The sequence below is a fragment of the Mustela erminea genome, chromosome 4 (genome assembly GCF_009829155.1).
Source record: "Mustela erminea isolate mMusErm1 chromosome 4, mMusErm1.Pri, whole genome shotgun sequence".
Taxonomy (NCBI): domain Eukaryota; kingdom Metazoa; phylum Chordata; class Mammalia; order Carnivora; family Mustelidae; genus Mustela; species Mustela erminea.
Genome location: NC_045617.1, coordinates 86,776,022 through 86,800,896, shown reverse-complemented (window position 1 = coordinate 86,800,896; position 24,875 = coordinate 86,776,022). Strand labels below are relative to the sequence as shown.

The 24,875-nt window shown below is 46.6% G+C and overlaps 2 protein-coding genes across 9 annotated transcripts in view; one reads left to right on the top strand and one right to left on the bottom strand.

Annotated features, from left to right (window-relative positions):
* Positions 1 to 5,783, top strand: part of MOCS1 (molybdenum cofactor synthesis 1) — a 37,756-nt gene extending 31,973 nt beyond the window's left edge. For 2 of the 5 annotated variants that reach the window (XM_032339843.1, XM_032339842.1), the window contains 3 exons: positions 1,269 to 1,389; positions 1,906 to 1,953; positions 3,750 to 4,531. In XM_032339843.1, the coding sequence (XP_032195734.1) occupies positions 1,269 to 1,389; positions 1,906 to 1,953; positions 3,750 to 4,510 (930 nt within the window). In that variant the 3' untranslated portion in view covers positions 4,511 to 4,531. Of the gene's footprint in view, positions 1 to 1,268; positions 1,390 to 1,905; positions 1,969 to 3,749 lie in introns of all 5 variants that reach the window. The other 3 variants (XM_032339839.1, XM_032339844.1, XM_032339840.1) reach the window with 3 other exon arrangements.
* Positions 5,784 to 5,867: 84 nt separating this feature from the next.
* The window catches only part of DAAM2 (dishevelled associated activator of morphogenesis 2), a 118,113-nt gene continuing 99,105 nt past the window's right edge, over positions 5,868 to 24,875 (bottom strand). For all 4 annotated transcript variants that reach the window (XM_032339829.1, XM_032339833.1, XM_032339832.1 and 1 more), the window contains 8 exons: positions 23,816 to 23,922; positions 23,639 to 23,727; positions 12,742 to 12,910; positions 12,476 to 12,583; positions 11,513 to 11,573; positions 10,265 to 10,396; positions 9,112 to 9,282; positions 5,868 to 8,891 (listed from right to left, as the gene is read on the bottom strand). In XM_032339829.1, coding sequence (XP_032195720.1) covers positions 8,670 to 8,891; positions 9,112 to 9,282; positions 10,265 to 10,396; positions 11,513 to 11,573; positions 12,476 to 12,583; positions 12,742 to 12,910; positions 23,639 to 23,727; positions 23,816 to 23,922 — 1,059 coding nt within the window. In that variant the 3' untranslated portion in view covers positions 5,868 to 8,669. The remainder of the gene's footprint in view (positions 8,892 to 9,111; positions 9,283 to 10,264; positions 10,397 to 11,512; positions 11,574 to 12,475; positions 12,584 to 12,741; positions 12,911 to 23,638; positions 23,728 to 23,815; positions 23,923 to 24,875) is intronic.

Here is a 24,875-nt window from a genome sequence, read left to right as displayed (position 1 = left end):
GAGCTGGTCAGCACTGGGGAGGAGGGGGTCGGAGGGCAGATGCATTGAGTGGGACGTCCGGGGACCATCCAGCGCTTGTTCAAGAGCCGGGGGATTTCCCTGGGTCTCTCTGAAGAGAGGCTCTCTATAGCACAGGGTGAATGGGGACTTAGAGGGGATCCCGGGCACCTGGGGGAGGGGGAGGGGAGGAAGCAGGGTCCCCCCAGGGCCCACCGAGAGCTAGAGCCGGGCGGGCAGCCACCTGGTTGGCGCTGCAGCTGTTGGGGAGAGCAGTCGCCTCCTGACACAGCAGAGCCTGGGAGAAGCGGGGCAGAAATGCCTGTTCTTTCTTTCCTCTCACTCTCCGGTCTCCCACCAGCCAACTGAGGCAGGAGCCAGGTGGGGAGGCTCTCAGGAGGTGGAGCCCCTGGGGCAGAGGGTGGCCCCTGGGACCTGGTGGGGGAGTAAAGGAACGGGACTAGCAGCAGAGGGAAGTAGGTATGCCTTTTTAGATTAGATTTAGATTCTGCCCGTAGCTTCTCCAGTGCTCTCTGCCCTCAGGTTTCTCAGGTTTCCCTCCGTCCTCTGTCCACAGTGCCTTCTACGAGCACCTAGGAGGTGCTTTAAAATATTTTGTGGGAGAAGTACGGGATCTCGCTTGCTGGGACTGTCTCATCCAGCCCTGAGCCCCCACAGCATCTAGCCTCTCCTGGAAGCCGGGGAGTATCGAGTTTGAATGGCCTCCGGTTGTCCCCTCCAGCAGGCCCGTGCTGTCCAGCCATCAGCCCAGGTCACAAGCTGGAGTGGGTTCAGAGGCAGGCGGGTAATGTCTGGGCGCATACGGACCATGAGGGGCCAGGGGTAAAGTGGGATGTTCATGCCACGTCTGGGGGCACTGCGGGGACTCAGCTGACTGGGGTCTGTTCTCAAGGCCATAAAGAGGCGACTCTGTGGAATGTCTCAGAAGGTATGGACCAGGATTTTTATGTGCTGTTTCTGTTGGCAGCTCTTTAATTTTTTGTGGTATGTTCTGTAAGCTGAAGGTAACATGACTGCAAATCAGATACAGACTTTGGGATGTCTGAGTTTGCTTCCTGCCCTTTGGCTTCTGTGACTTCACCATCCAGCACCTTCTGTCCCTCCCTGCCAGAAGTCCTGCCTTGAGTATGACCCAGCCATAGGAGGCCTGGGTGCTGGCACTCAGGCCACAGGGGACTCTAGGCAGGGGGAGCCAAGGCTCCAGGCCAAGGGAGGCATGTCTGCCTCACCCCCACGGTGACTGCCCACAGGTCTGCCTCTTTGGGAACTCAGAGGTGTCTCTCCGGGACCACCTGCGGGCAGGGGCCTCCGAGGAGGAGCTGCGGAGGGTCATCGGGGCCGCCGTGGGCAGGAAGAAGCGGCAGCACGCAGGTAAGGGGTGGGCACAGGGAAGGCTGGGCTGGCTGCTGAGTGGGCCGCAGGGGCTGAGGGGACAGAGCAAAGCTTGGCAGGAAGCCAGCAGGACTCCGTGCCAATCCTGGTGCTCAGTCCCTCCTGTGGCACTTGTAGACCAGGGGTGTGGTGATGGTTCTCCTCCCTCGGGGGCATGGGTACAGCAGAGCCCGTGCAGGACAGGGTGCCTGAATTCTCCTGAGCTGTTTTATCAGGGGGGAGGGGGGCACTGCACCTGTCATCCCACACAATGCCTTCTGTCGGGGCTGGTCCCAGGCATCCACCGTGTCCCCCAAGGGCACCCATTCAGGCTCTATCGGGGATGACTTTGCAGTGTGCAGCGGGGGCTTTCTGTCAGGGTGCACCCAGGTGAGTGCGTGTCCCCGGGTTGTCCCACCACTGTGTCCACCACGGTTTCAGTGAACTCTCCTTTCCCTGCCCCTCCCTTCTCCCTTTCCTGCTTTCCTCTCCCTCCCCGTCTTTCCCGTACCCCAGGCATGTTCAGTATTGCCCAGATGAAGAACCGGCCCATGATCCTCATCGGTGGGTGACCCATCAGTACGTAACCACTCACCCTGGCCCGGGGGTTCCCGCAGGGTGGGGCCCCGGCCCTAGGGTACCCTGTCCCCCGATCCTGCATTTCATCCTGATGTTCGCATCTTTGTGTTTCTTCTGCTCTTCCTCCATTTGCTCTCGCCTCTCCAGGTCTCCTGTGTCTTCTCTTCCCTGACCATTGCTCCCCCTCCTTCTGCGTACCGTAGAAATCATTCTTCTGTCTTACCGGAAACTGAGGCAGGGGGTCCTCAGAATTATGATCACTAAGGTTGTTGTGCCCCAAACATGGAACTCCTGGTTAAGATGGAGACCCCGTCCTTGGCTCTAGAACCTCCCAGCCTAGATGCCATTACAAGACCTGGGCAGAGCTTTGGACAGCCAGCTAAGAGTGCTCCTGATCTTTTCAGGAAGGAGACCTGCCTAACTCCTTAACTCCTGAGAACTTACATGCATAAAGTCCTGTGTGTTTTCTGGGGAACTGGCTGGTCCACCAGGAGCTTTAGGGATGCTGTAACCCTTCTGCCAGATACCCAGACGAGAGCAGGGGAGACCTTGCCCCAAACTTGGCCACAGCCAGTTCTGGGCCTCTGAATTGCACCAGCAGGCAAGAAAAAGCAGTGAGAAAGACTAGGGGAAAGGATTCTCTTCTCCAGGGGTTGGATCTTAATGAGTGCAGGGGCCCAGAGGAAGACAGGCTGGCATGGACCAGAGACGGTCCAAGGACTGCCTCCCATACCAGCCTCCCAGAGAAGGAAAGGCAGCTCACCAAAGCTCTGCCCTGGGAATAAAACTTGACCATCTCTCTTCTTCCCTCATTTCCAGCATCATAGTCCTACGGCTGGGCCTTGACCCATGCTGACACATCTTGACGGCAAGGAGTGGGTGTGCCTTCGTGGCTGCTCTGGGAGGGAGGTTGTACCTCTGGTATTGGCCGGGTGGGAGCCCAGAGCTGGGAACCTGGAAATTAGAAGGACTGTTTGTTTCCTGAGGTATATTATTCCTCTCAAGGACATAGAATAATAAGTTGGTCTGGTTTCTATAAAAGCAGGAGTTGCCTAGAAAAGGGCCTCCGACTTTCATGTGCACGTGAATCACTTGGGGATCTTGTCATTTCAGAGTTGGGTTTAGGAGGTCTGGGCTGAGGTTCTGCACCAGACCACCCTTCAGGTAACAAGAGCCTGCAAGTCTCCCAAGGCCCTTGGCACTGTTTGTATCTGCCTGTCACTCTGCGGGTCCTTCTGATGGCCTTGAGGGGTCTTCAAAGACGTTGTGGAAAGAGATACAATATTTTCTCTGTCTTCTCTATAAACTCAGTAATTACTATTAAATCTTCCTAGAGAATGTGAAGAGGAGAGTAACTGTGATTGGTAGTTCAGGCTGAGACCCCACTATAGCTTCTAGAAGAACGCCGGGACAGGGAGAGGTCACGTGATCGGGCTACAGTCTTCAGCCCCTGGGTGTTTGTGAAAAGAACCTTGGTGGCGAGGAAGTTGGTGCAGAGGGGACCCCGGAAGCGCTCCCCCCACCCCGGTAGGCCCAGAGACACTGATGGGGCTGTGCTCTGCATACCGCCTGCCGTGAGGGGCTGCAGACCTGTATTCTGGGACCCTCTGTCTGTACCTCCTGCTTTCTCTCTCCTCCTGTGCTCTTTGCTCTTCACGCCCCCCACCCCCACCCCGGTGGAAGCTGAACTCAAGGTGGGCAGGAAGGGGTGGGAGAAGAGGTGGGGAGGGAGACTTCCCTTTGGGGCTTAGTCTTTCTTCTTTTTCCTTCTTGCTTTCCAGAGTTTCTTTTGCTGCTCCAGGATTCCCCACCAGCCATCCCAAGCATTTTCTCCCAGGACCCCTTTCGTGTTCAGGGTATAAGACACAGAGTGAGTTTCTCCAACCAGAAGGCAACTCTGTGGGAAGGAGGCTGGTTCCCCCGGACCCCTCTTCTTGCCCAGTGGCGGCTGAGGTCCAGCTGCCCTCAGAGACACTACAGCTCCCACCTCGACTCCGATGCCAACCCGAAGTGCCTTAGCGCAGTGGCCCAGGCTCCTGCCACCCCCTCAGGACCCCTGCCAACTGCGGACCAGCTAACCCATGTGGACACGGAAGGACGGGCAGCTATGGTAGATGTGGGTGGGAAACCTGACACGGAGCGGGTGGCTGTGGCCTCAGCCGTGGTCCTCCTGGGGTCCGCGGCCTTCAAGCTCGTCCAGGAGAACCAGCTAAAGAAGGGTGATGCCCTGGCGGTGGCCCAGCTGGCTGGAGTCCAGGCGGCCAAGCTGACCAGCCAGCTGATCCCTCTCTGCCACCATGTGGCCCTGAGCCATGTCCAGGTGTGGCTGGAACTGGATGCCACACGCCACGCGGTGGGGATCCGGGCGTCCTGCCGGGCTCGGGGCCCCACCGGTGTGGAGATGGAAGCCCTGACTGCCGCTGCCATGGCTGCCCTCACTGTGTACGACATGTGCAAGGCTGTTAGCAGAGACATCGTGTTGGGGGAGATAAAGCTCCTGAGCAAGACCGGGGGTCAGCGCGGGGACTTCCAGCGGACTTAGAGCTCTTGCTTCTCACCCCCAGCCCAGCCAGGTCAAGATGGGCTGCTGTTCCGGCAAGTTCCTATAACTCCATCCCTGTGTACCTCCGCCAGCAGGAGCCCGAGGTCAGCGCCCCCTTCACCGCTACACCATCTCTAGTGAGCTACATGGTCTCCTGTCACCCTTCCTGGACACTCCAGTCATGGGTAGGGGATTGCCATGAGCAGCACTAGGGAACCGAGAAATCCCATGGTCTGCAGTAGTCCCCAGATAACACATGTAGTTTCAGACAGGACGGCCCTTAACTTCCACTCCTCATTTTGGGTTTTCTCTTCTCCTTCCTTGGGAGAGAATAAGGGCTCATGAAGCAGAGGGAGCCCACTGTGAGGAAGGAAGAGCACGGTTTGCATTAAGAATGTTGCACTACTTCTCTAAAGCGGTTTTGCCTTCCCAAGTTTGGGGAGCCGCACCCCCACCATCCCTCCAAAAGGGCCAGTTCTCCCCTCCTCTGGCCTGCGTCTGGGTCCCCTCAGACTTGCAGGGTTTTGGCTTCACCCTTGCACTCGTCCTGCTAGCAGCTCCCTTTCCTGGGCCCCCCTGCTCTGGGACAGGACACACACGGGCAGCAGCCCTGGGGACAACTGTCCCTGCACACTGCTCTTCCACCCCCACCCCCACCCCACACCCACAGCCCTTTGTTCTGGAACATATCAGGGAAAGAAGAGAGTGGAAGACTGCCTTCACCCTCATAGCGCACAAAATAAAGCCACGATGCCAACTTTGGAGATGCAAGAATGGGGGCTTTCTGAGCTGCCATGAATTCATGCCCGCACCCTCGCCCCCGCAGGGAAAGAGGAGCAGGAAGGATGCTATCAGAGCCAAAGGGGCACATTCTCTGTGGATCCCCTGTCTTCCCTTGGGAGGCCAAGAGAGGCACCGCCTGCCGTACGTGGCCAGTGGGGGCGTCCAAAGCTCATCACGGGGTTTGCTGGCTATTAGAGATCACGGGGTGCACTTAAAGGTTCCTGGTCTGCACCTCCCCAAACCCTGGATTGGCTGGCTGGGTTCACCTCTGTGGCTTGGCGTCTGTGGGTCTATCCTCAGGGGCACCCCCTGCCTGCTCACCTCCCCTCTGCCCGACACCCACGGGTGCTGGCGCGTGTCAGACAGCCACCTCTTGGGAAAAGAAAAAGCCAAATTCCGTGGCCAACATCAAGCTGCCCATATGATGTGGACTGACTGGCAGAACTTCTGGAAATGGAACAATTGGTACTCTCAGAGTGGATGGGAGCAGGCTCCAACCCCCCACTGGCTGTGACCGCCCCTGAGCACAGCTCCTGTGCCCACACGGGAAGAAGGCACAGCTTTCACGGCAGGCTGGAGGGGGATGGTATGGATTTAATATTTTTTAGTATTACAATATATTCTTATAAAAATGGTGCAGGTAAAAAGGACACTGCCGATTTTGTACATTAGCCTCACTTGTCGTCCGAGACAGCTTGGTGACAGCAGCTGTGGCGTAGAGGCTGGAGGAACAGTCATGGCACCCCAGTTGGTAAAAATGGGATGGGGGTGGGGAGAGTCTGGACCAGACCCTTCCCTCTCCACCCGGAGAATTTTGTTTCCTCTTGCTGCCCCAGAAAACCTACCTTCCCTCACTGGGGAGGGGGGTGGGTGCTGCTGCTGAGAAAGGGACAGGTTGGATTAGGTTAACTGCATTTTACATTGGACACAACATTAGACAGCTGGAGAAATTTACCTGAAGGGAGCAGGAGGGGTGAGAAGGACACTGGGCAAAGACTAAGAAACAAGTGTAATAGGCGTAAACATTTAGCATATCCATGACCAACTCCCCCAGCCCCTCCTTGCTGAGGCAACTGGGATGGTGAGTGGTCCAAGGCACGGTTGTAGATCTGGCTATTCTACTGGCCAGAGCTAGTAAACAATAAATAGAGAAGGGAAAAAAACCTTTTGGGGTGAGAAGCCTGAGCCCTGGAACAAGGTATGTGTCCTCTGTAAACAGTTAAACCAAAGTGTGCTTTTCTGTGGATCCAAAATACCTTGAACAACTTCTATGTTCCTTGTCTTTCCTGGAAAATCCAGTCTTCCGTGGCCTGTGGGAAGGCCAGAGTTTAGACATGCTGGTGATAGAAACAGAGCCCTCCCCTGTCCCCTGCTGGGGAGGTTAACCTCAGGCCAGCCAGTTTGAGAGAGGAACTTCAGAGACCCCACCTGTGACCTTCCCACCACCCCAATGCCAGCTTCTGGCGGTGGGGGCTGTCTGGTGGACAGATGGGTAGACCAAAGCCCTCATCTTGCCTTCAGCTGGACTCCAGGATGGCCTCTTTCCCTTTCGCCTGGCCAGGTTTGCATTTGCTCACATCCCTCCCCACTCAAACCAACACACATGCTGGGCTCACCAACTCTATGTTTCTCCCCGCCCACCACAGCTACTCTGGCCCTACCCCCCGAGTCTGATGTAGGGAAAAGATGAGATAAGCAGCTGAAGAGTGGACCTAGCCCACCAGTGTGGCCACTGGCAATAACCCTGAGCTGGAGAAGTAGGCTGAAAAGTGAGACACAAAGACAAGGGCTGGGAGATAGAATGGCCAGGAGCTGGTTGATGGAGAGTCAGGAGGGCTGCACACTGAGGATGATAGGTCAACTTCTAGGGGGAAGAAATGGATCGAAAACAAAAACCTTGATAGAGTTGACCTCTCCTTCCTTCTTTCAGAAGATAGTTTTGTTTAGACACAGCCTCGATCCCCTCCCCCAACCAAAGACAACTCAAAATGAACAGCATGGATGGTGGGAGTGGCTCAGAGGGCTAGAATAGGAGCCCTTGGAAGTCAGATTGAAGAAATGAGTTGAGAGGTGGGTCCCAGCCCCCATGTCTGGTACCCAGCCTTCTATCCTTGATTTCCTTCAGGCAGTGCACCCCCAGGGAACTTGGCCCTTTTCCTCTGTATTCCATCTCCCTAGCTTCCCCTGCCTGCTCTGGCTCCCAGTCTGAATGCCTCAGAGATCACACGTAAAGGCAGAGGGCAGCTCTGGCCCTTTGGACCATCTCAGGAACGAACACTCCAGGGCCAGCCTTAGCCCGGTGCACGTGGTTCGAAGCGGCCTTCCACAGGCTGGACAGAGAGGGAGGTCTCCGTGGCTTCTGCCCTGAGGCAGACCTTAGAGAAAGAGTTTGGGGTCTGATGAACATGCAGTGGTAGACTGGGAGCACCAGAGTGGAGCTGGGCGTTCAAGTGCTGCCCTCTAGTGAGGGGCTAGCAGAATTCCCAGCCAATGCGTGTGGTTATAGACCAGGGTTGGGTTGTACAGAGGAGGTGTGAGGAGTTTTGTTCCAGGGTCCGTAGGCCCAAGGCATGAGGTGCGGTGATGATCGGAGTCTTTCTTGAACCCCTTCCCTTACCAGATTCATCAAGTACCTGATCGTGAGCCATAGCTGTGGTAACCCAAAGGTGAGTGTTCTGGGATTCAGGATTAGTAGATAGGAGAGAGATGGCAGTAGGGAAGGGAGGGAGAGACTTACACGTGAGAGAGGGGCCAGGGGACTTGTGATGTAGGAAACAGGCACTGCTACTCTGTGTCCTGATGACTTGGTCCCCGCATCGTCCTCCCCACACTTTTTCTGAAACCTATCTAGCTAGAGTATCTAATGCCTCTTCCCTTTCCATCCAAGAGGAAAGTTTGCTCCCAGATCCATGTTCCATTATGCCTCCTCTTAGTGGATGGGGGGGCCTGCATTCCCTCACTGGCTCTCAGAGGGCCCACCCCACCATGAACTCCCTACGGGACATGGAATCCAGACAAGGCCCATGGACCTGTCCAGTCTAGATCTGGAACAGTTGTGTACCAACATGTACATGCCCTTGCTGGAGGCCAGGGGGCAGGGCTCCTTCAGCAGGACCTGCCAGGGATGTCCAAGTCTGCCTTGGAGTGACCCTGGGGCGGGGGGGCGGGATGCAGAAAGAATAACGGAACAGGAGATGCGAGAAGCCCCTTCAGGTAAGTGTGGGGACCCCTGGTCCTGCCACACACCGCCCCCACCCCAGGACCCAGCCCAGGGCTCGTTTAAACCGAGCACCAAATTGTCTAAGGATCTCGGCCGCCTCCGCTCAGCCCCTCGGCCCACCCCGTCTCCTGCCTCCTGCTGCGGCCAGTCCCCAGGTCAATAATTTAGCCTGCTTATTGCCCGTTCCCGGGTGACTTCCAGCGCCTGGCTCCCCGACCGCTTGCGGCTGCGTTTCAGCTTGCATAAGTCCTTGTCGAACACTTCCCCAGAGCGCAGCGCCGACACCAGGTCATCGAACTCGCCCCCTTCCTCCAGCGCGCTGCCCGCGTGGGCCTTCCGCTGCCTCTGCCACCGCTCCCGCTCCCGCTGCTCCTTCAGCTGGAGGAGGAGGAAGAGAGAGGTGGGCTGAGGCCAGAGCAGCCACCGACAGTCCAACCGCCGAACCAGTGGCCTCCCAGCAGGCACGAAGTCCCACCTGTTTGCCCGGAGGCCCGTGTTGACCAGCTGGCTCCACTTTCTTCCTTCCTAAGACACCCCTGTCTCCCCGCCTGCCTCCTGCTCTCACCCAGCAGCACCCCCCTCAGCCCAGCCCTCTCACCATGGCTTCCATGCGGGCCCGCCGTTCCTCCTCCTCTTTCCTCCTCCTCATGGCCTCCAGGTCCTGCCGGGCCTCTGAGAAGGCCTGCAGGAAGGTGTCGAAGATTCCAAAGAATTCGTCTGGCTGCATCTTGCTGTCCTGCTCCCCAAAGTGCATCAGGGCCTTGGAGAACTGTTAGGGGGCAAGGGGTGGTGAGAGTCTGCCCCTGCCCCCAAGCACGGTGGGTTCAGCCCCTGTGGTGAGCTGGGTTCCAGTCAGAGCAGAGCCCAGTCCAAGGGGAGCACGGCTGGAGGAGAGCGGGGGATGCCTGCTAGCACCAGGGCAGGGATAAGGCTGAAGGAAAAGCTTGAGGCAGACACCAAGGGGAGGTGGGGGATCCAAGCCATCTGACAGAGGCTGCCCAGACCTACCATGGGGTCTGTTACTGGTGTAGGTATGGGTCAGGAGCTGCAGACCTTGGGAAGTACTTCTTGAGGTCACACACTCAAAACGACCCAGAGTTCATATAGTTATTGGACTAATTTAATTCCTCTATTTCCTCAGTTTCCTCAGCTGTAAAATGGCGACAATAGACTCTACCTCATCATGTTGTGAGGGTGAAGTGAGTTACTAGACATAAAGCATTAGCTCTATTTATAGGTGTCAGGCACTGTTCCAACATTTATTGACAGCCACCATCTCTAATTCAAGCCAGAGTGTGCAGCCTGGACCAGCAGGGGCATCTCAGACCTCCTGAATGAGGAGGCCTACCAGTGGGATCCATGGGGATGATAGTGTGAGAAGCCAGGAAGAGGCAATAACAACTGTGACCAAAACTGAGCTCTAGAGTCTGGATTCTAACTCAGGTCTGTCCAACACAGCTGGGAAACCCTGGGCAAGTTTCTTAACCTCTCCAGATCTCAGTGTACATACTTGTACAATGGGGTAGTAACCTTTTAAGAAGCCCATACTAAAAGGATTATGACCTTTGCAACAGACTTGCTATTGCTTTTCTTAAGGGAGTGATGAAATTACTTTTCCTCAAAGCTCAGTGACTCTGGGTTTGTCCCTCTGGGCCACCCAACACAGGAATGGGTGAAGGAGCCTTTTCTACGTAAAAAAGGAGGGATAGGGTTAGGATGGGGACCAGACTGGGAGCTTGGGCCACACTTACCTTGTCCCTGGCCTCATTCAGCTGGTCTTCCAGCTCTGAGAAGCTAAAGCTGGAGACGGTGATGAAGTCACTCATGACAGGGACAAACTTGTCATTTGGTTCCCGTGCCTGGCGCTTCTGGTATTCCAGCTCCTGAGGAGGGTTAGAGGGGCACCAGCACAGAAGTCAGGAACTCTGAGGGTCACCCCAATCTCCCACCCTTCCTGCCTAGTCTCACACAATTCTGAGGGCGGCAAAGATTGTGAGAGCTATCCCTCGTGCACCACTGCTATCTTTCTTTCTCTCGATCCTTGCTTCCCAGGGTGGTCTGGGACGACTGAAGTAATACAGACTCTCAGGCTCTAGCCCAGACCTAGGGAATGAGAATCTGCATTTTAACAAGACCTGTAGGTAATGCATGGGCCGATTCAAGTGTGAGATGCCTTTCTAAATCTCCTAGCTGATACGGATGCTGCTGGTCATGGGCCCTGCTGTGAGTAGCACTTTTAAGGGCTATAAATTGGAAATTGACCCCACCCCCAGCATAGTGGCAATGAATATTTCTTTCTCTTACTTACCTTCATTCTCTAACTCATTGTCCCCTTACCAGCCTACCACCCCTACCCCAGTAAAGATGGAAACATTCTCAAGTTCCCAAATGTTGAAGAAAAACGATTGGGGCCATTGCCATATGGGACTAGCCTAGCCTCAGGCCAGAGACCATATCATCTGAGAAGCCATCAGAGCAGGACTGGTGAAGACGAGACTCCTGGGCGCAGCCCCTGGGTCCTCTACTGACCCAAGGAGAAGAGGCATCTGGCAGGAATTTCTGGAGATAGCTGTGCCCAGTGTCACACACCATGGGCTACCTGTGCCAGCTGGCTTCTGAGAGATGCAGAAACTCTTTCCTATCCACTTGAATTAGACTTAGGCATGGGGCCAACTTACGATTCATTCTCCACCAGTGTCCAACAGACATGCTGGACAGTGACCTGGCTAGTCTCAGATGGCCCCTCCATGAGATTCTAAATTTAAGTCCTAAATAATCCAGTCATCCTTTCCTAAGGGCTAGCTCTGTTGCTGCCTATTAATTGGTCAAATGATAGGTCCCCAGATAGTAGGCTCCCAGATGGAAAACACTGTCTGATGCATTTCTGTGTCCCAGAGCTCCTGGTTGGGGTGCCAGAGTCACTGGCACAGGGTCTGGCCTTCAGCACAGACACAGAAAGCAACCCCGCAAACCCAGGCAGGCATAGACGGTGTACTCACCACCTCAACTGCTCGGAGGCCCCTCCTGAGGTTGCCCACCTCCTTCTCCAGCTCTGCCAGGCTGCAGGGAGACACACAGGAAGGGAGAATTGCTGAGCATGGTTCAGACAGATGGCAGTGCAAAGCACAATGGCCTTGGAGTCAGTGGACCCATGCTCTAGGCCTGCTGCATCACCTCCCCTCTGTGTTCTGTCTGTGCTTCTATAAAATAATAGGATTGAAATTTAGGTTCTGAAGATCCTTCCAGATCAGAAATGTTATGTTGAATATTAGCTTTCTAACACATGGCTTCTGACTTGAATTCTTTTTAATACCAGTAGGTAATACTTAAAACTCTTAACATGTTGTCCTGTGTGCAGTAAGCATTTGTTGCATATTAACTATTTTCCACTGCATTTCTGCTTCTGTTAGAAATGCTTCTATCAGCCTATGTCTCTTCAGGTCTGACTTTTTGCCTATAGGAGATATCATTGGTGCTACATCCATATCTCCCTGAACCATCCATTGTAGTGTACAATCCTGACTTCTAATGATACGAGCACTTTCTCTGGATCCCAGAGTTCCCTTTGCCTGTACCTATAGCCAGAGTCATGCCCTGCCCAGAGACGTTCAGCTAATGACTGACAGGAGATGGGCTATGATATCCTAGTTCCCTCACCTCTCGGATGGGGTAAGTTGAGTAAGTGTCCTATGTTGTCTCACAGACTTCCATGGAGGGAGGTTCCAGGGGTAGCTGGCTTAATAATACTTTGTTATTAGTGTTGTTTCCACCCCTGGCTCACTTCCCCACTGTTTCCTAGGAATAGCTCTGAAATAAGAATTTGAGAGCAAGTAGCCAGTCTTCATTTGGTTCTCCTAAAGGCAGACACTGAGACAGTGCCCATCCCTAGTCATCCCACAATAGCAATGAAAGGAAATTTAGACAAGAGTGCTATGATCACAGGGGAAAGAAGGGTCCCTCACTTGACTTTGGCGGCTTCTGGAAGATGCTGTAGCTCCGAGGGCATGTTCAGGATGTCAGGGAAGTGCTTCTCCAGGATCATGATCAGGTAATGGAGCAGAGAGATATTTCTGTGGATGAAAGGTCAGGGATAAAGGAATGAAGGCCAGGAAGAAACTAGCGGGAGGGGTCAGGGGAAAAGGCAAGGAGTTTGAGTCAGAAATGGGAGGAGGAGGGAAGAGGCCAGGGTGGGGTGAGATGGAAGATAAGGCAGCAGACAAGATCCCACCTGTCAATGCTGGACTTGGTATCTGCAATCTTGTTGAGGCTGGCCACCCGGAACCCATAGGCTCCCCCACGCTGCCCTTTGTTCATGAAGTTGCCAATGGCCAAGACGACCTCAAGCATCTGCCTTAGACGCTTGCTGCGGATCAGCTCCTGGGAGGCCAGCAGGATGGCTAGGAGAGGAGGGACAGGTCATAGCCCTACAGAAACTGGGCCAGGGCAGCTGGTCCCCTTGAACGCCAGGATGATGCCACCACACAGTTCAGTCTTCAACTTTCAGAGGGGCAGACTATACCCACACCTCAACAGACTGATCTACTTCATACCTGCCCACTTCCAAGGGAAGCAGGTAAATTGGCCAAAAGCCAATTTAACAAATAACTCATTCTCAGAATGTGCCAATTCTTCTCAATAGATTTAAGAATATCTTTTCTTACATATATCCAAAGATGATTAGTAGTTCTTTCTATGGATATATACAAGGATATAATACTTTTACTTTTTTAAACTTAGTGATTAAAATTTTAAATTTCAACATTTTACATAGTATGGGACTGTTTCTGCCTCTTTTAAAATGCTGTTTAACTTTTTTTTTTAAAGAAAAATCCCTGTCAATTAAATTATCATGTCACTAATATAATATTTCCATATTTTTGTTCTATAAGATAAGGGTATGCCTTGCAGTTAATGCTATCTTTGATTTAAGAGTTTACTTGACATCTTGTTGAACATCATTTAAATTTTTCCCCAACTTTTAGGAATTTTAACAATTTCTCCCCAATGCCTTAAATGATACATTTGCTAGAAATATGATTTAAGGTTAACAGTAACTGAAACTTCAGTATTTCATTCGAGGATGGATGCGCTGGCCCATTCTCAGCTATTGTGTACTAATGGAGAGGCACAGAATTGGGATACAAATCCTACAGTGAAATTTTGGCTACTACTTATGGAATATGCTTTCTGATTATTAAGCGTGGTGATAAGAACACCAAACCATCCCATGAATTTTAGCTTATGCCAAACTGAACATTCTTTAAGATGCTGCTATGGATCTAAAATGAGAACCATCTGACCAAAAGTTTGCAGAAATCCTCAAAAGCAGTTAAAAGTAAGTAATTGGGGGACGGGGGAAGGCTGTAATGTAGAGATCCTCAGGACCTCTCAGCTTGTACCTACTTCAGCCTCAGCTGTCCTTCCAGGACACTCTCTGTGCAGAAAGTCCCAGGAACACCCTGGCCTGCAACCACTTCAGCTCCAGCCATCCCACCAGGGTGTCCTCAGCCCTCACCAGCCACAGCCCCAATCAGGCAAAGTCACCAGATACACATAGCCTACACAGGGGATAACCATACACAAGGCCATTCCTTCAAGTTTTAGAGAATTAGCTGTTCTGCCTAATCACAGAAATAAAGACTAAAAGTTAAGAAAAAGGGGAGTCAGAGGAATATGCTCCAAACAAAACAAAACCTCAGGAAAAGAACAAAATGAAATGGAGATAGCACTATTCCTGATAAAGTTAACAAATAGAAAATATGAAAAAAATTCAGAATTAAAGAACGTAAATGAAAAATACACTAGAAGGAATCAACAGATTAGCAGATGAAGAAGAGATCAGCAATCTAGAAGACAGAGTAATGGAAAACAACCAAGCTGGGTAACAAAAAGAAACATGTTTTAAACGAGGACAGGTTAAGGGATCTCTTGGACAACATCAAGTGAACAAGTATTCATATTGGATCCCAGAAAAAGAGCAAAAGGGACAGAAAAGTTACTTGAAGAAATAATAGCCAAAACTTCCTTAACCTGGAGACATCCAGGTTCAGAAAGCACAGAGAGTTCCAAATAAGATGAACCCAAAGAGATCTACACCAGGACACATAAGAACTAAAAATCCAAAGATTAAAGAGAATTTAATAGAGAATTTAAAAGCAGCAAAACAGAAGGGAAGTTACATACAAGGGAAACCTCCATAAGCTGATTTTTCAGCAGTGACTTTGCCGGTGAGGAGGGAGTGGCAGGATATATTCAAAGTGCTGAAAGGGAAAAATCTATAACCAAGACTACTTTACCCGATGAGATTATCACTCAGGATTGAAGGAGAGAGAAAAGATTTTCCCAGGCAAAAAAAAAAATTAAAGATGTTCATCACCCCAAACCATCCTTACAAGAAATGGTAAAGGGACTTCTTTAAGTGGAAAAGAAAGGGCCATAACTAGAAGTTTATATAAATAAAAAGTATACATTATATAACTGTATATAATATATAATTCATATTCATATACATATATATGAATAAAAAGATGTAAAATATGATACCATATACATAAAATGTGGAGGAGGGATTAAAAAATTATTTTAGAATGTTTTCAAACTTAAGTGACCATCAAGTTAATATAGATTGCTATATACTTAGGATGTTATATGAACCTCATGATAACCACAAATGCAAAATCTGTAATAGATACACAGAAAAAAATAAAGATAAAGAGTCACACTAAAGGAAGTCACTAATCACAAGGAAAGAAAGCAAGAAAAGAAGAAAGAAACAGAAGAACTACAAAAACAACCAGAAAACAAATAATGAAATGGCAATAAATATATAACTTCTGATAATTTCTTTAAATGCAAATGGTCTAAACTCTAGAGTGCATGATGGATTAAGAAAAATTCCTCTTGGAGAAGGGAGTTGGGGGAAATTGGAAGGGGAGGTGAACCATGAGAGACTATGGACTCTGAAAAACAATCTGAGGGTTTTGAAGGGACGGGGGGTGGGAGGTTGGGGTACCAGGTGGTGGGTATTATAGAGGGCACGGATTGCATGGAGCACGGGGTGTGGTGCAAAAATAATGAATACTGTTATGCTGGAAATAAAAAAAAAATTCCTCTATATGTTGCTTATGAGAGATTCACGTCAGACACAAGACATACAGACTAAAAGTGAAAGGATCGAAAAAAAGATATTCCATGAAACAGAAAAAAAAAAAAAAGCCAGGGTAGTAATACTTACACAAAATGACTTTAAATCAAAGACTGCAATAAGAGACAAATAAGGGCATTACATAATGATAAAGGGGTCAATATAACAAGAGGGTGTAACGATTGTAAGTATCTATGCACCCAACATTGGAGCACCTAAACACATAAAGCAAATATTAACAGACATAAAGGTAGAAATTGACAATAATAATAGCAGAGACTTTAATATTCCACTTACATCAACAGATAGATAATCCAGGCAGAAAAGTCAATAAGGAAATAGTGTTGCTTGGTGACACATCAAACTAGATGGACTTAGATATACACGGAACATTCCATCCCAAAATGAGAGAATACACTTTACAAGTGCACAAAGAACATTTTCCAGGATAGATCACGTGTTACACCACAAAAGAGTCTTAATCAATTCAAGATTGAAATCATATCATGCATCTTTTCTGAACACAGTGGAAAGGAAGTAGAAATCAATCACAAGAAAAAACTGGAAAAATACGAACATATGGAAGCTAACAACATGTACTAAATAGCCAATGGGTCAATAAGAAGTGACAGGAAATCAAGAAATACAAGGAGAGAAGTGAAAATGAAACCACACTTATCTAAAATCTTTGGTACTCAGCAAAAGCAGTTCAAAAAGGGAAATTTATAGCAGTACAGGTCCACTTCAAATTAAAAAAAAAAATTTCAATCTAACCTTATACCTAAAAGACCTAGAAAAAGAAAAATCCAAGGCGAATAGAAGGAAGGAAATAAAAGAGCAGAAATAAATTAAATAGAGCCTTTTAAAAAAGTGAAAAAGATCAATGAAACCAAGAGCTGGGTTTTTGAAAAGACAGGCGTAAGGGATAAGCCTTTAGTCCTATTCATCAAGGAATAAAGGACACAAATGAAAAAAATCAGAAATGAAAAAAGTGACAACTGACACCACAGAAATACCAAGGATTATGAGAGTACTATGAAAAATTATATGCCAACAAACTGAACAACCTAAAAGAAATGGATAAAGCCCTAAGAACATATAATCTTCCAAAATTGAATCAGAAGGAAATAGAAAATCTGAACAGACCAACTACTAGTAACAAAATTGAATAAGTAATCCAAAAACTCCCCAATAAACAAAAGTCCAGGAGCAGACTGATTCACAGGTAAATTCTATTAACCATTTAAAGAAGGGTTAACACCTATTCTCAAGCTCTTTCAAAAAAAAAAAATGAAAAGGGAGGAAATCTTCCAAATACATTCTATGAAGACAGCATCACCCAGATACCAAAAGCAGACAAAGACACTACAAAAAACAAAACAAAACAAAACACCAAAAACAAAAAAACCCACAAAACAAAAACCCCTATAGGCCAATATCCCTGATGAACATAGATGTAAAAATCCTCAACAAAGTATCAACAAACTGCTTCCAACAATACACTTAAGGAAATCATTCGCGAGCAAGTGGGTATCATTCCAGGGATTCAAGGATGGTTCAGTACTTAAAAAATCAACATGATACATCACATAAACAAGAGAAAGGATAAAAAAAAATATGTTCATTTAAGCAGATGCAGAAAAATCATTTGACAAAATTCAACATCTGTTCATGATAAAAATTCTCAAAGTAGTTAGAGGGAACATGCCTCAACATAATAAAGATTATATATGAAAGACCCACAACTACCATCAAACTTTATGGTGAAAAATAAAGTTTTTCCTTTAAGATCAGGAATAAGACAAGGATGTCTACTCTCACCACTTTTATATAACATTGTAATGGAAGTCCTAGCCACAGCAACCAGACAAGAAATAAGAGGTATTCAAACTGATAAAAAGTTAAACTATCACAACTTACAGAAGACATGATACTGTATGGAGAAAACCCTAAAGACTCAATTAAAAATCTATTGGAATAAATGAATTCAGTAAAGTAGCAGGATTCAAAATTAGTACAAAGATTTTGGTTGCATCTCTATACACTGATGATGAAGCAGAAAGAGAAATTAATAAAATAATTCCATTTATAATTGTATCAAAAAGACCTGGAATAAACTAATGAGGTAAAAGACCTGTATTCTGAAAACTATAAGACACTGCTGAAAGATTGAGAAAAACTAAAATAACAATGACAATAAGAATCATATGTCTTTGGTTATTCATCTTTTAACAAAAAAAAATTTTCAATTTTAAATGTAAAAACAAATAAAACAAGTGGAAAGATATTCCACACTTGTGGATTGGAAGAATTAGTATTATTAAAATGTCTGTAATACCCAAAGCAATTGACAAATTCAATGCAATCTCTATCAAAGTACCAATAGCATTTTTCACAGAACTAGAACAACAACAACAACAAAAAAACCCTAAAATTTGTACCATACCATAAAAGACTCTAAGGAGCTAAAACAGTCTTGAGAAAGAAGAACATAGATGGAAGTATCACAACTACAGATCTCAAAATAACCTACAAAGCTGTAGTGATCAAAGCAGTATGAAACTGGCACAAAAATAGACACATAGGTCAATAGAATAGTATAGAGAACCCAGAAATAAACCCACAATTAAATGGTCACTATGACAAAGGAGACAATAACTTTCAATGTGGGAAAAGATTACAAATGATGCTGGGGAAAATGGACCACTTCCTGAAGCCATACACAAAAATAAACTCAAAATGGATTAAAGACCTAAATATGAGACCTGAAACCATAAAAGTCCTAGAAAAAAACATGGGCAGTAATCTCTTTAACATTAGCCTTAGCAACAATTTCTTAGATTTGTCTCCTTAAGCAAGAGGAACAAAAGCAAAAATAAACTGTTGGGACTACACCAAAATAAAAATCTTTTGCACGGCAAAAGAAACCTTTGACAGAACAACAAGGCAACCTACTGAATGGGAGAAGATAATAGCCAGTGATATCTGATAAAGGGTTCATGTCCAAAATATATAAATAATTTATATAATTCAACATCAAAAAACAATCCAATTTAAAAATTGGCAGAGGACCTGAATAGACATTTCTCCAAAGAAGACATACAGATGGTCAACAGACACATCTGCTCAACATCACTGATCATGAAGGAAATGCATATCAAAACCACAATGAGATATCACCTTACACATGTCAGAATGGCTAAAATCAAAAAGATTATATCGACTGTTGTTAAAGATGTGGAGGAAAAGGAAATCTTGTGCACTGTGTGTGGGAATGTAAATTTGTATAGCCACTGTGGAAAACAGTATAGAGGTTCATCAAAAATTAAAAATAGAAATATTACATGATCCAATAATTCCAGTGAGTATTTACCCAAAGAAAATGTAAACAGTAATTCAAAAAGATATCTGTACCCCTATGTTTACTGCATCATTATTTATAATAGCCAAGATATGGAAGCAACCTAAGTATCCACTAATAGATGAATGGATAAAAAAAACACAGTTGTGCCAAAGCTTTTTATCAAAATAAAAATAGTCCCAATAGTCCCAATAGTTTATTTTGGCTTTTGTTCCCCCTGCCAAAGGAGACATAGCTAGGAAAATGTTGCTTAAGGCTGATTTTAAAGACATTTACTGCTTATGTTTTCTTCTAGGACTTCTATGGTTTCAGGTCTCACACTTAGGTCTTTAACCCATTTTGAGTTTATTTTTGTGTATGATATAAGCAAGTTGTCCAGTTTCACTCCTTTGCACATGGCTGTCTAGTTTTCCCAGCACCATTTGTTGAAGAGACTGTTTTTTTCTCATTGTATATTCTTGCCTCCCTTATAGATTAATTGACCATATCACTGGGAGTTCATTTCTGGGCTCTCTATTGTTTTCCATTGTTCTATGTGTCTATTTCCGAGCCCGTACCATATGAACAAAGAAAAAAGAGACAAAAAAACAGACTTTTAAATATAATGAACAAACTGGTGGTTTCCAGAGGGGAGGGGGGTTGGGAAATGGGTGCAATAGGTGAAGGGGATTAAGAGTACATTTATTGTGATGGGCACCAAATAATGTATAGAATTGTTGAATCCCTATACTGTACACCTAAAACTGAATATACCCTGCATGTTAATTATACTGGAATTTAAAAAAAAAAGCTACTGCCTTAAATATATACAATTGTGAATCTTAAGTATATAAACTTGTACATCTTAAATATATACAATTTTTGTCAATCATAGCTCAATGAAGCTGGGAGAAATTTTTCAGTACACCAACAAAGAAAGAAGATACAATGTAATATTATTCATCCATAAAAATGAATGAGATCTTACCATTTGTGACAACATGGATGGATGAATCTAGAGAGTAAAATGCTAAAGTGAAATAAGTCAGAAAGAAACACCATATGATTTTATTATATGTGGAATCTAAAAAACAAAGTGAGGGTTGCAGAAAGGAAGTTGGGTAGAGGGATGGGGTAACTTGATGATGGACATTAAGGAGGGCATGTGATGTGATGAGCACTGGGTGTTATACACAACTAATGAATCTTTGAACATTATATAAAAAACTAATGATGAACTGTATGTTGGCTAATTGAATTTAAATTTATTTTTTTAAAGATTTTATTTATTTATTTGACAGAGATCACAAGTAGACAGAGAGGCAGGCAGAAAAAGAGAGGTGGAAGCAGGCTCCCAGCTGAGCAGAGAGCCTGAAGTGAGGTTTGAACCCAGGACCCTGAGATCATGACCTGAGCCAAAGGCAGATGCTTTAACCCACTGAGCCACCCAGGCGCCCCTGAATTTAAATTTAAATAAAGACTTAAAAAAAGAAAAATAAAAAACATAATGAACAAACAAAAACCGGACACAGACTCATAAATACAGAGAACTAACTGATAGTTTCCAGAAGGGAGGGATGTGGGGAGATGGGCAGAATGAGTGAAGGGAAGTGATAGATGCAGCCTTCCAATGATGGAATACATAAATCATGGAGATAAAATGTACAGCATGGGGAATATGGTCAATGGTATTATAATAGCCTTACATAATGTAGCTACACTTGTGGTGGACATAGCATAATATATAGATTTGTCCAATCTCTATATTGTACATTTGAAACGGATATAACATGTGTGTCAACTGTACATTATATACACATCATGAAATTAACAACAAAATAAAAGTAGAAGCTTAAACTGGAAAAAAAAAGAAGCTATAAAAGTCAATGATAAGTTTTGTCAGTACATAGTCAGTCTATGACCTAATAGCAGAATTACTCTTGAAGGGTATTAGAGTGGTTTCTAGACATTTTTTTTCTTAAATTACAAAGAGATTGGTTAAATTAATTATGGTATTCAGACAATGGAATAAAGTGCAACACTGAAAATGAATAACTCACTGCTAGCGGTAACAATAGGGTAATTTACAATCATAATGCTGAGCAAAAGGAACCAGCATAAAATTATCCATACTCCAGTATACAATTTATATAAAGTTTGAGACCGACAAAACCTTTAAAGAAGCTAGACCAATGGTTACAAGGGGTAATGTTTGAGAGGAGATATGAGGAAGGGGTGTTTAGGGCTGGCAACATTCCATTTCTTGACTTGGGTGTTGATTTCACAGGTGAGTTTACTTTATGATGATTCATCAAGTAGGACACTTGTGATTTATGTACATTTCTTTATGCATATTTGAATAAAAAGTTTACTTTTATAAGTAGTTCTTTAAAGTTTTTGGCAATTCATAGCGGTTGGGATGGTTTTTCTAAGGTTGATATGCTACTTGAGAAATTTGCAAAAGAATCCTCCAAAAATGCTAAAATGTTGGCAAAACAGAAATTGACAAGAGTTCAAAGGAAATCAGTATAAATGGGAAAACTCCCATTGCAATGCAGACATTTTAGATAAAGTCATAAGAATAATATATTCTTGAATATATTCATAAGAATGTTTACATTTGAAACCATATTCATCTTGACTATATTCAGTAAATGTATTCAAAATGAGAATCAGTAAATTTGGTATATTCAACAATGAACAGATTCATAAGAATATATTCAAGAAAAATATGTTTCATGAATATATTCATAGAATTGGTAAATCTGTCAAATTTGGTGAATTGGCTTTTGGCAAATTGACCCAAAGGCCCTGGTGGAAATTGAGGAGGGTAAGATATCAAAAGCTCATCAGCAGCTGAGATAGGCCAAATATTAGCTTACCAGGAATATTTCCTAGAACTAGAAGGAAAAATAGGAATTCCAACTCCTGTACAATTAATTCTCTGGTCCCCACCCCTAGTTCAAGCCACTGACCTGATTCTGTAAGATACCACTTCAGCCACCTCCTTCTGACTCTCAGAGGAAGAGCCATCCAGACCTTTCTAGAACAGCTAGCAGCCATTGCTACTGCAGAGCAATTCTTACTTTCCCCAGTAGGTTATCCAAAACATGACTTGCTCTGCACAGCTTGATATCAAAGGGAGACTTTCCTGAGCATTCATAGAGTAACACTTAGGGGGAGTTTTGGAGTGGGCTCTGAGATTATCTGAGATTCACCCTACCCAGGGGCTAGGCTACACTGGTTCCACATCTCCAAGTGGCAGTTGCTCACATTTGCTCCACTGACCCAAGACACACAAATGGTTGAGCAAATATCTTGGCTCATCCCTGCATCCAGCGTCTCAGGCCCCAAGGGCAGTCTGCAGGAGGACAAAGAAGGTTGTATGAAGGTAGGGATTCACTCATCACAGGGCAGAAGGTACTGCCAGACCTTAGACCTGCAGAGTCACAGCTGTCCTCAATCCTTCTCCCTCAGAACAATCAATAATTATGATTACACCCAGCCTGCAGTTGCCTTGTGTGTGTGAATACACGTGGAGAGGGGCGGGGGCAGATTGCAGAAAATGTCTACCTCCAGCTCTGTCACACACCCCCCCACCCCCCACCCCCAAACCTCCCTGAAGCAACTCTAGGAAGTGCCAGTCTCTGGACGGGCATCCCAGGGAGTGCTGGTCAGCCCTGGTGTCCAGCAGAGGGGGCCCACGCTCTGCTCCACCCCCAGCCTATCCCCCTCAGCCTCCTGGACTCAGGATCTCCTGTTCCACTCTGCTGTCCTATCTTCCCCACAAGTGAGCCTCACAGCCTCTCCCACTTCTCTGCTCGTGGGTCTTCTTGGACCTTTGTGGACGTTCTTCCCCAAATCTTTGCCCCTCTGTCTTCTGCTATCATCTATCAAGTACTGCAGGACAAAGAGTGGGGGGTGAATTCTGAAGAACAAGATCTGGGTTCTAATTCTGGGTCCGCCACTCCCTGAACATGGCCCGAGGCAGCATGACCCCATTTTAGACCTGAGAGAATGGACACACCCAGAGGGATGTTGTGAGGACCAATGAGACCACCCACGTGGAATGCTTCATGCAGTGCTTGCTACAGAGTTCTCACTGAATTACAAATTGACCATCTGGAAAAGGCCTGCATCGGAAAGGTTCCCTAACCCAGAAAACCAGATACCGCCAGGAATTACCTTGCGAATTTCCTACTTTTCTGAAAGCTCACACTTAAAATAATGTGTCCAGAGGCCTTCTATGAACTTCGCCCCTCTCAGGCAGGGTAAAGATTGATGAGCTCAACACACGCCAGGCCCTGTTCTAGGAACTTGCTATTATCATCATCTGTTCAGCATTTCTGTCCCATGCTGAGGCAAATGTCAACAGACCCCCCCCCCCCTTTCCCGGAGAGTATCCAGGCTGAGGCACAGGAAACATATCACATGTTTGGCACATGTGCTCATATAAACAAGTGTATATATCTATAATAATCATAGTTTCAAATTTGTCCTTGGCTTTGGTTTTTTGGGGGGAGAGGCCGGGGCGGGGATTGAGAATGAGAAAGTTTTCTTCTACCCCTGTTCATTGATTTCCACCCCTGGGCCCTCCCAGATGTCTCTCCACTCTAGGCCTCCCCACACCCTCAACCATACCTTCCACTTTGGGCTTTGCCTCAGCCAGTCGCTCCTGGAACTTCTTCTTGAAGAAAAGGGCCTGCAGTCGCTGCTGGTAGTGGTCGATCCTGTGGACAGGGCAAGCTACATTGTGAGGCCGCCCCCTCCAGCCCCAGGAGCTAGCTTCAGCCCCTCCTTCATGCCTGCTGCCCTGACCTGCTCATTTCATAGAGGAAGCGGTCAGCGCGGGCCATCCGCTCTATCTCATGCTTGTGCTCCTCGAGGAGGTCGATGTCACTTTTCTCTGGAATGAACTTGAGGAGCTGCAAAGAGCATCAGATGAACATCAGACAGGAAATTGGTGAGAAGCAGATATTGGGAGTTCCCTGCACAGATGCCCGTACACTGACCATGCTCAAGATGGGGGCGGGGTGGTCCTTAAAAGAGGCATCCTCATGCAGTGGGTTTATGTTTCATTTGCCTAAAGGGGGCCTCAGGGCACCTGCTCTAGACTTTTCTTTTTTCACTTTTTAAAACTGAGATGCACCTTGAATATAGTAAAGTATACTGTTCTTAAGTGCACAACTCAATGACTTTTTCCTTTTAAACACTTTTTTCTTTTAAAGTTTGTTGAGGTATAATTTATATAAAATGCATCCACCTTTTGTTTTCTTTAAAAAAAATTTTTATTTGTTTATCTTAGAGAGAGAGCACATGCACACAGGCTAGGGGAGAGGCAGAGGGAGAGGAAAAGTCCCAAGCAGACTCTGTGCTGAGCTCAGAGCCCCACACGGGGCTCAATCCCAGGGCCTGAGTTCATGACCTGAGCTGAAATCAAGAGTCAGATGCTTAACCAACTAAGCCCCCCAGTGCCCCAAAATGCATCCATCTTGAGCGTGCAATTCAATGAGTTTTGACAAAACTGCCCAGTGAACTCCCATCCAGATTAAGATACAGATTCCTATCCCCCAGAAAGTTCTCTTGTACTTTTTCCATAAGCAACCCATCCCCCTCCCCGTTATAGCCTCCCAACTGAATTCTATCACCTTAGATTAGATTTGCCTGTTCTTAAACTTCGTATAAATGGATTCATGCTGTGTGCTTTCCCTGGTGTCTGGCTTCTTTTGCACAACGTAATGTCTGAGACTCATCCATACTGTAAGTATGGGTAGTTTGCTTTTTATACATTGATGAACAGTATTCCATTGTAAGAATATACCACAATGTATTTATTCATTTTCTTACTGATGGACAGTTGGGTTGTTCCATGAATAAA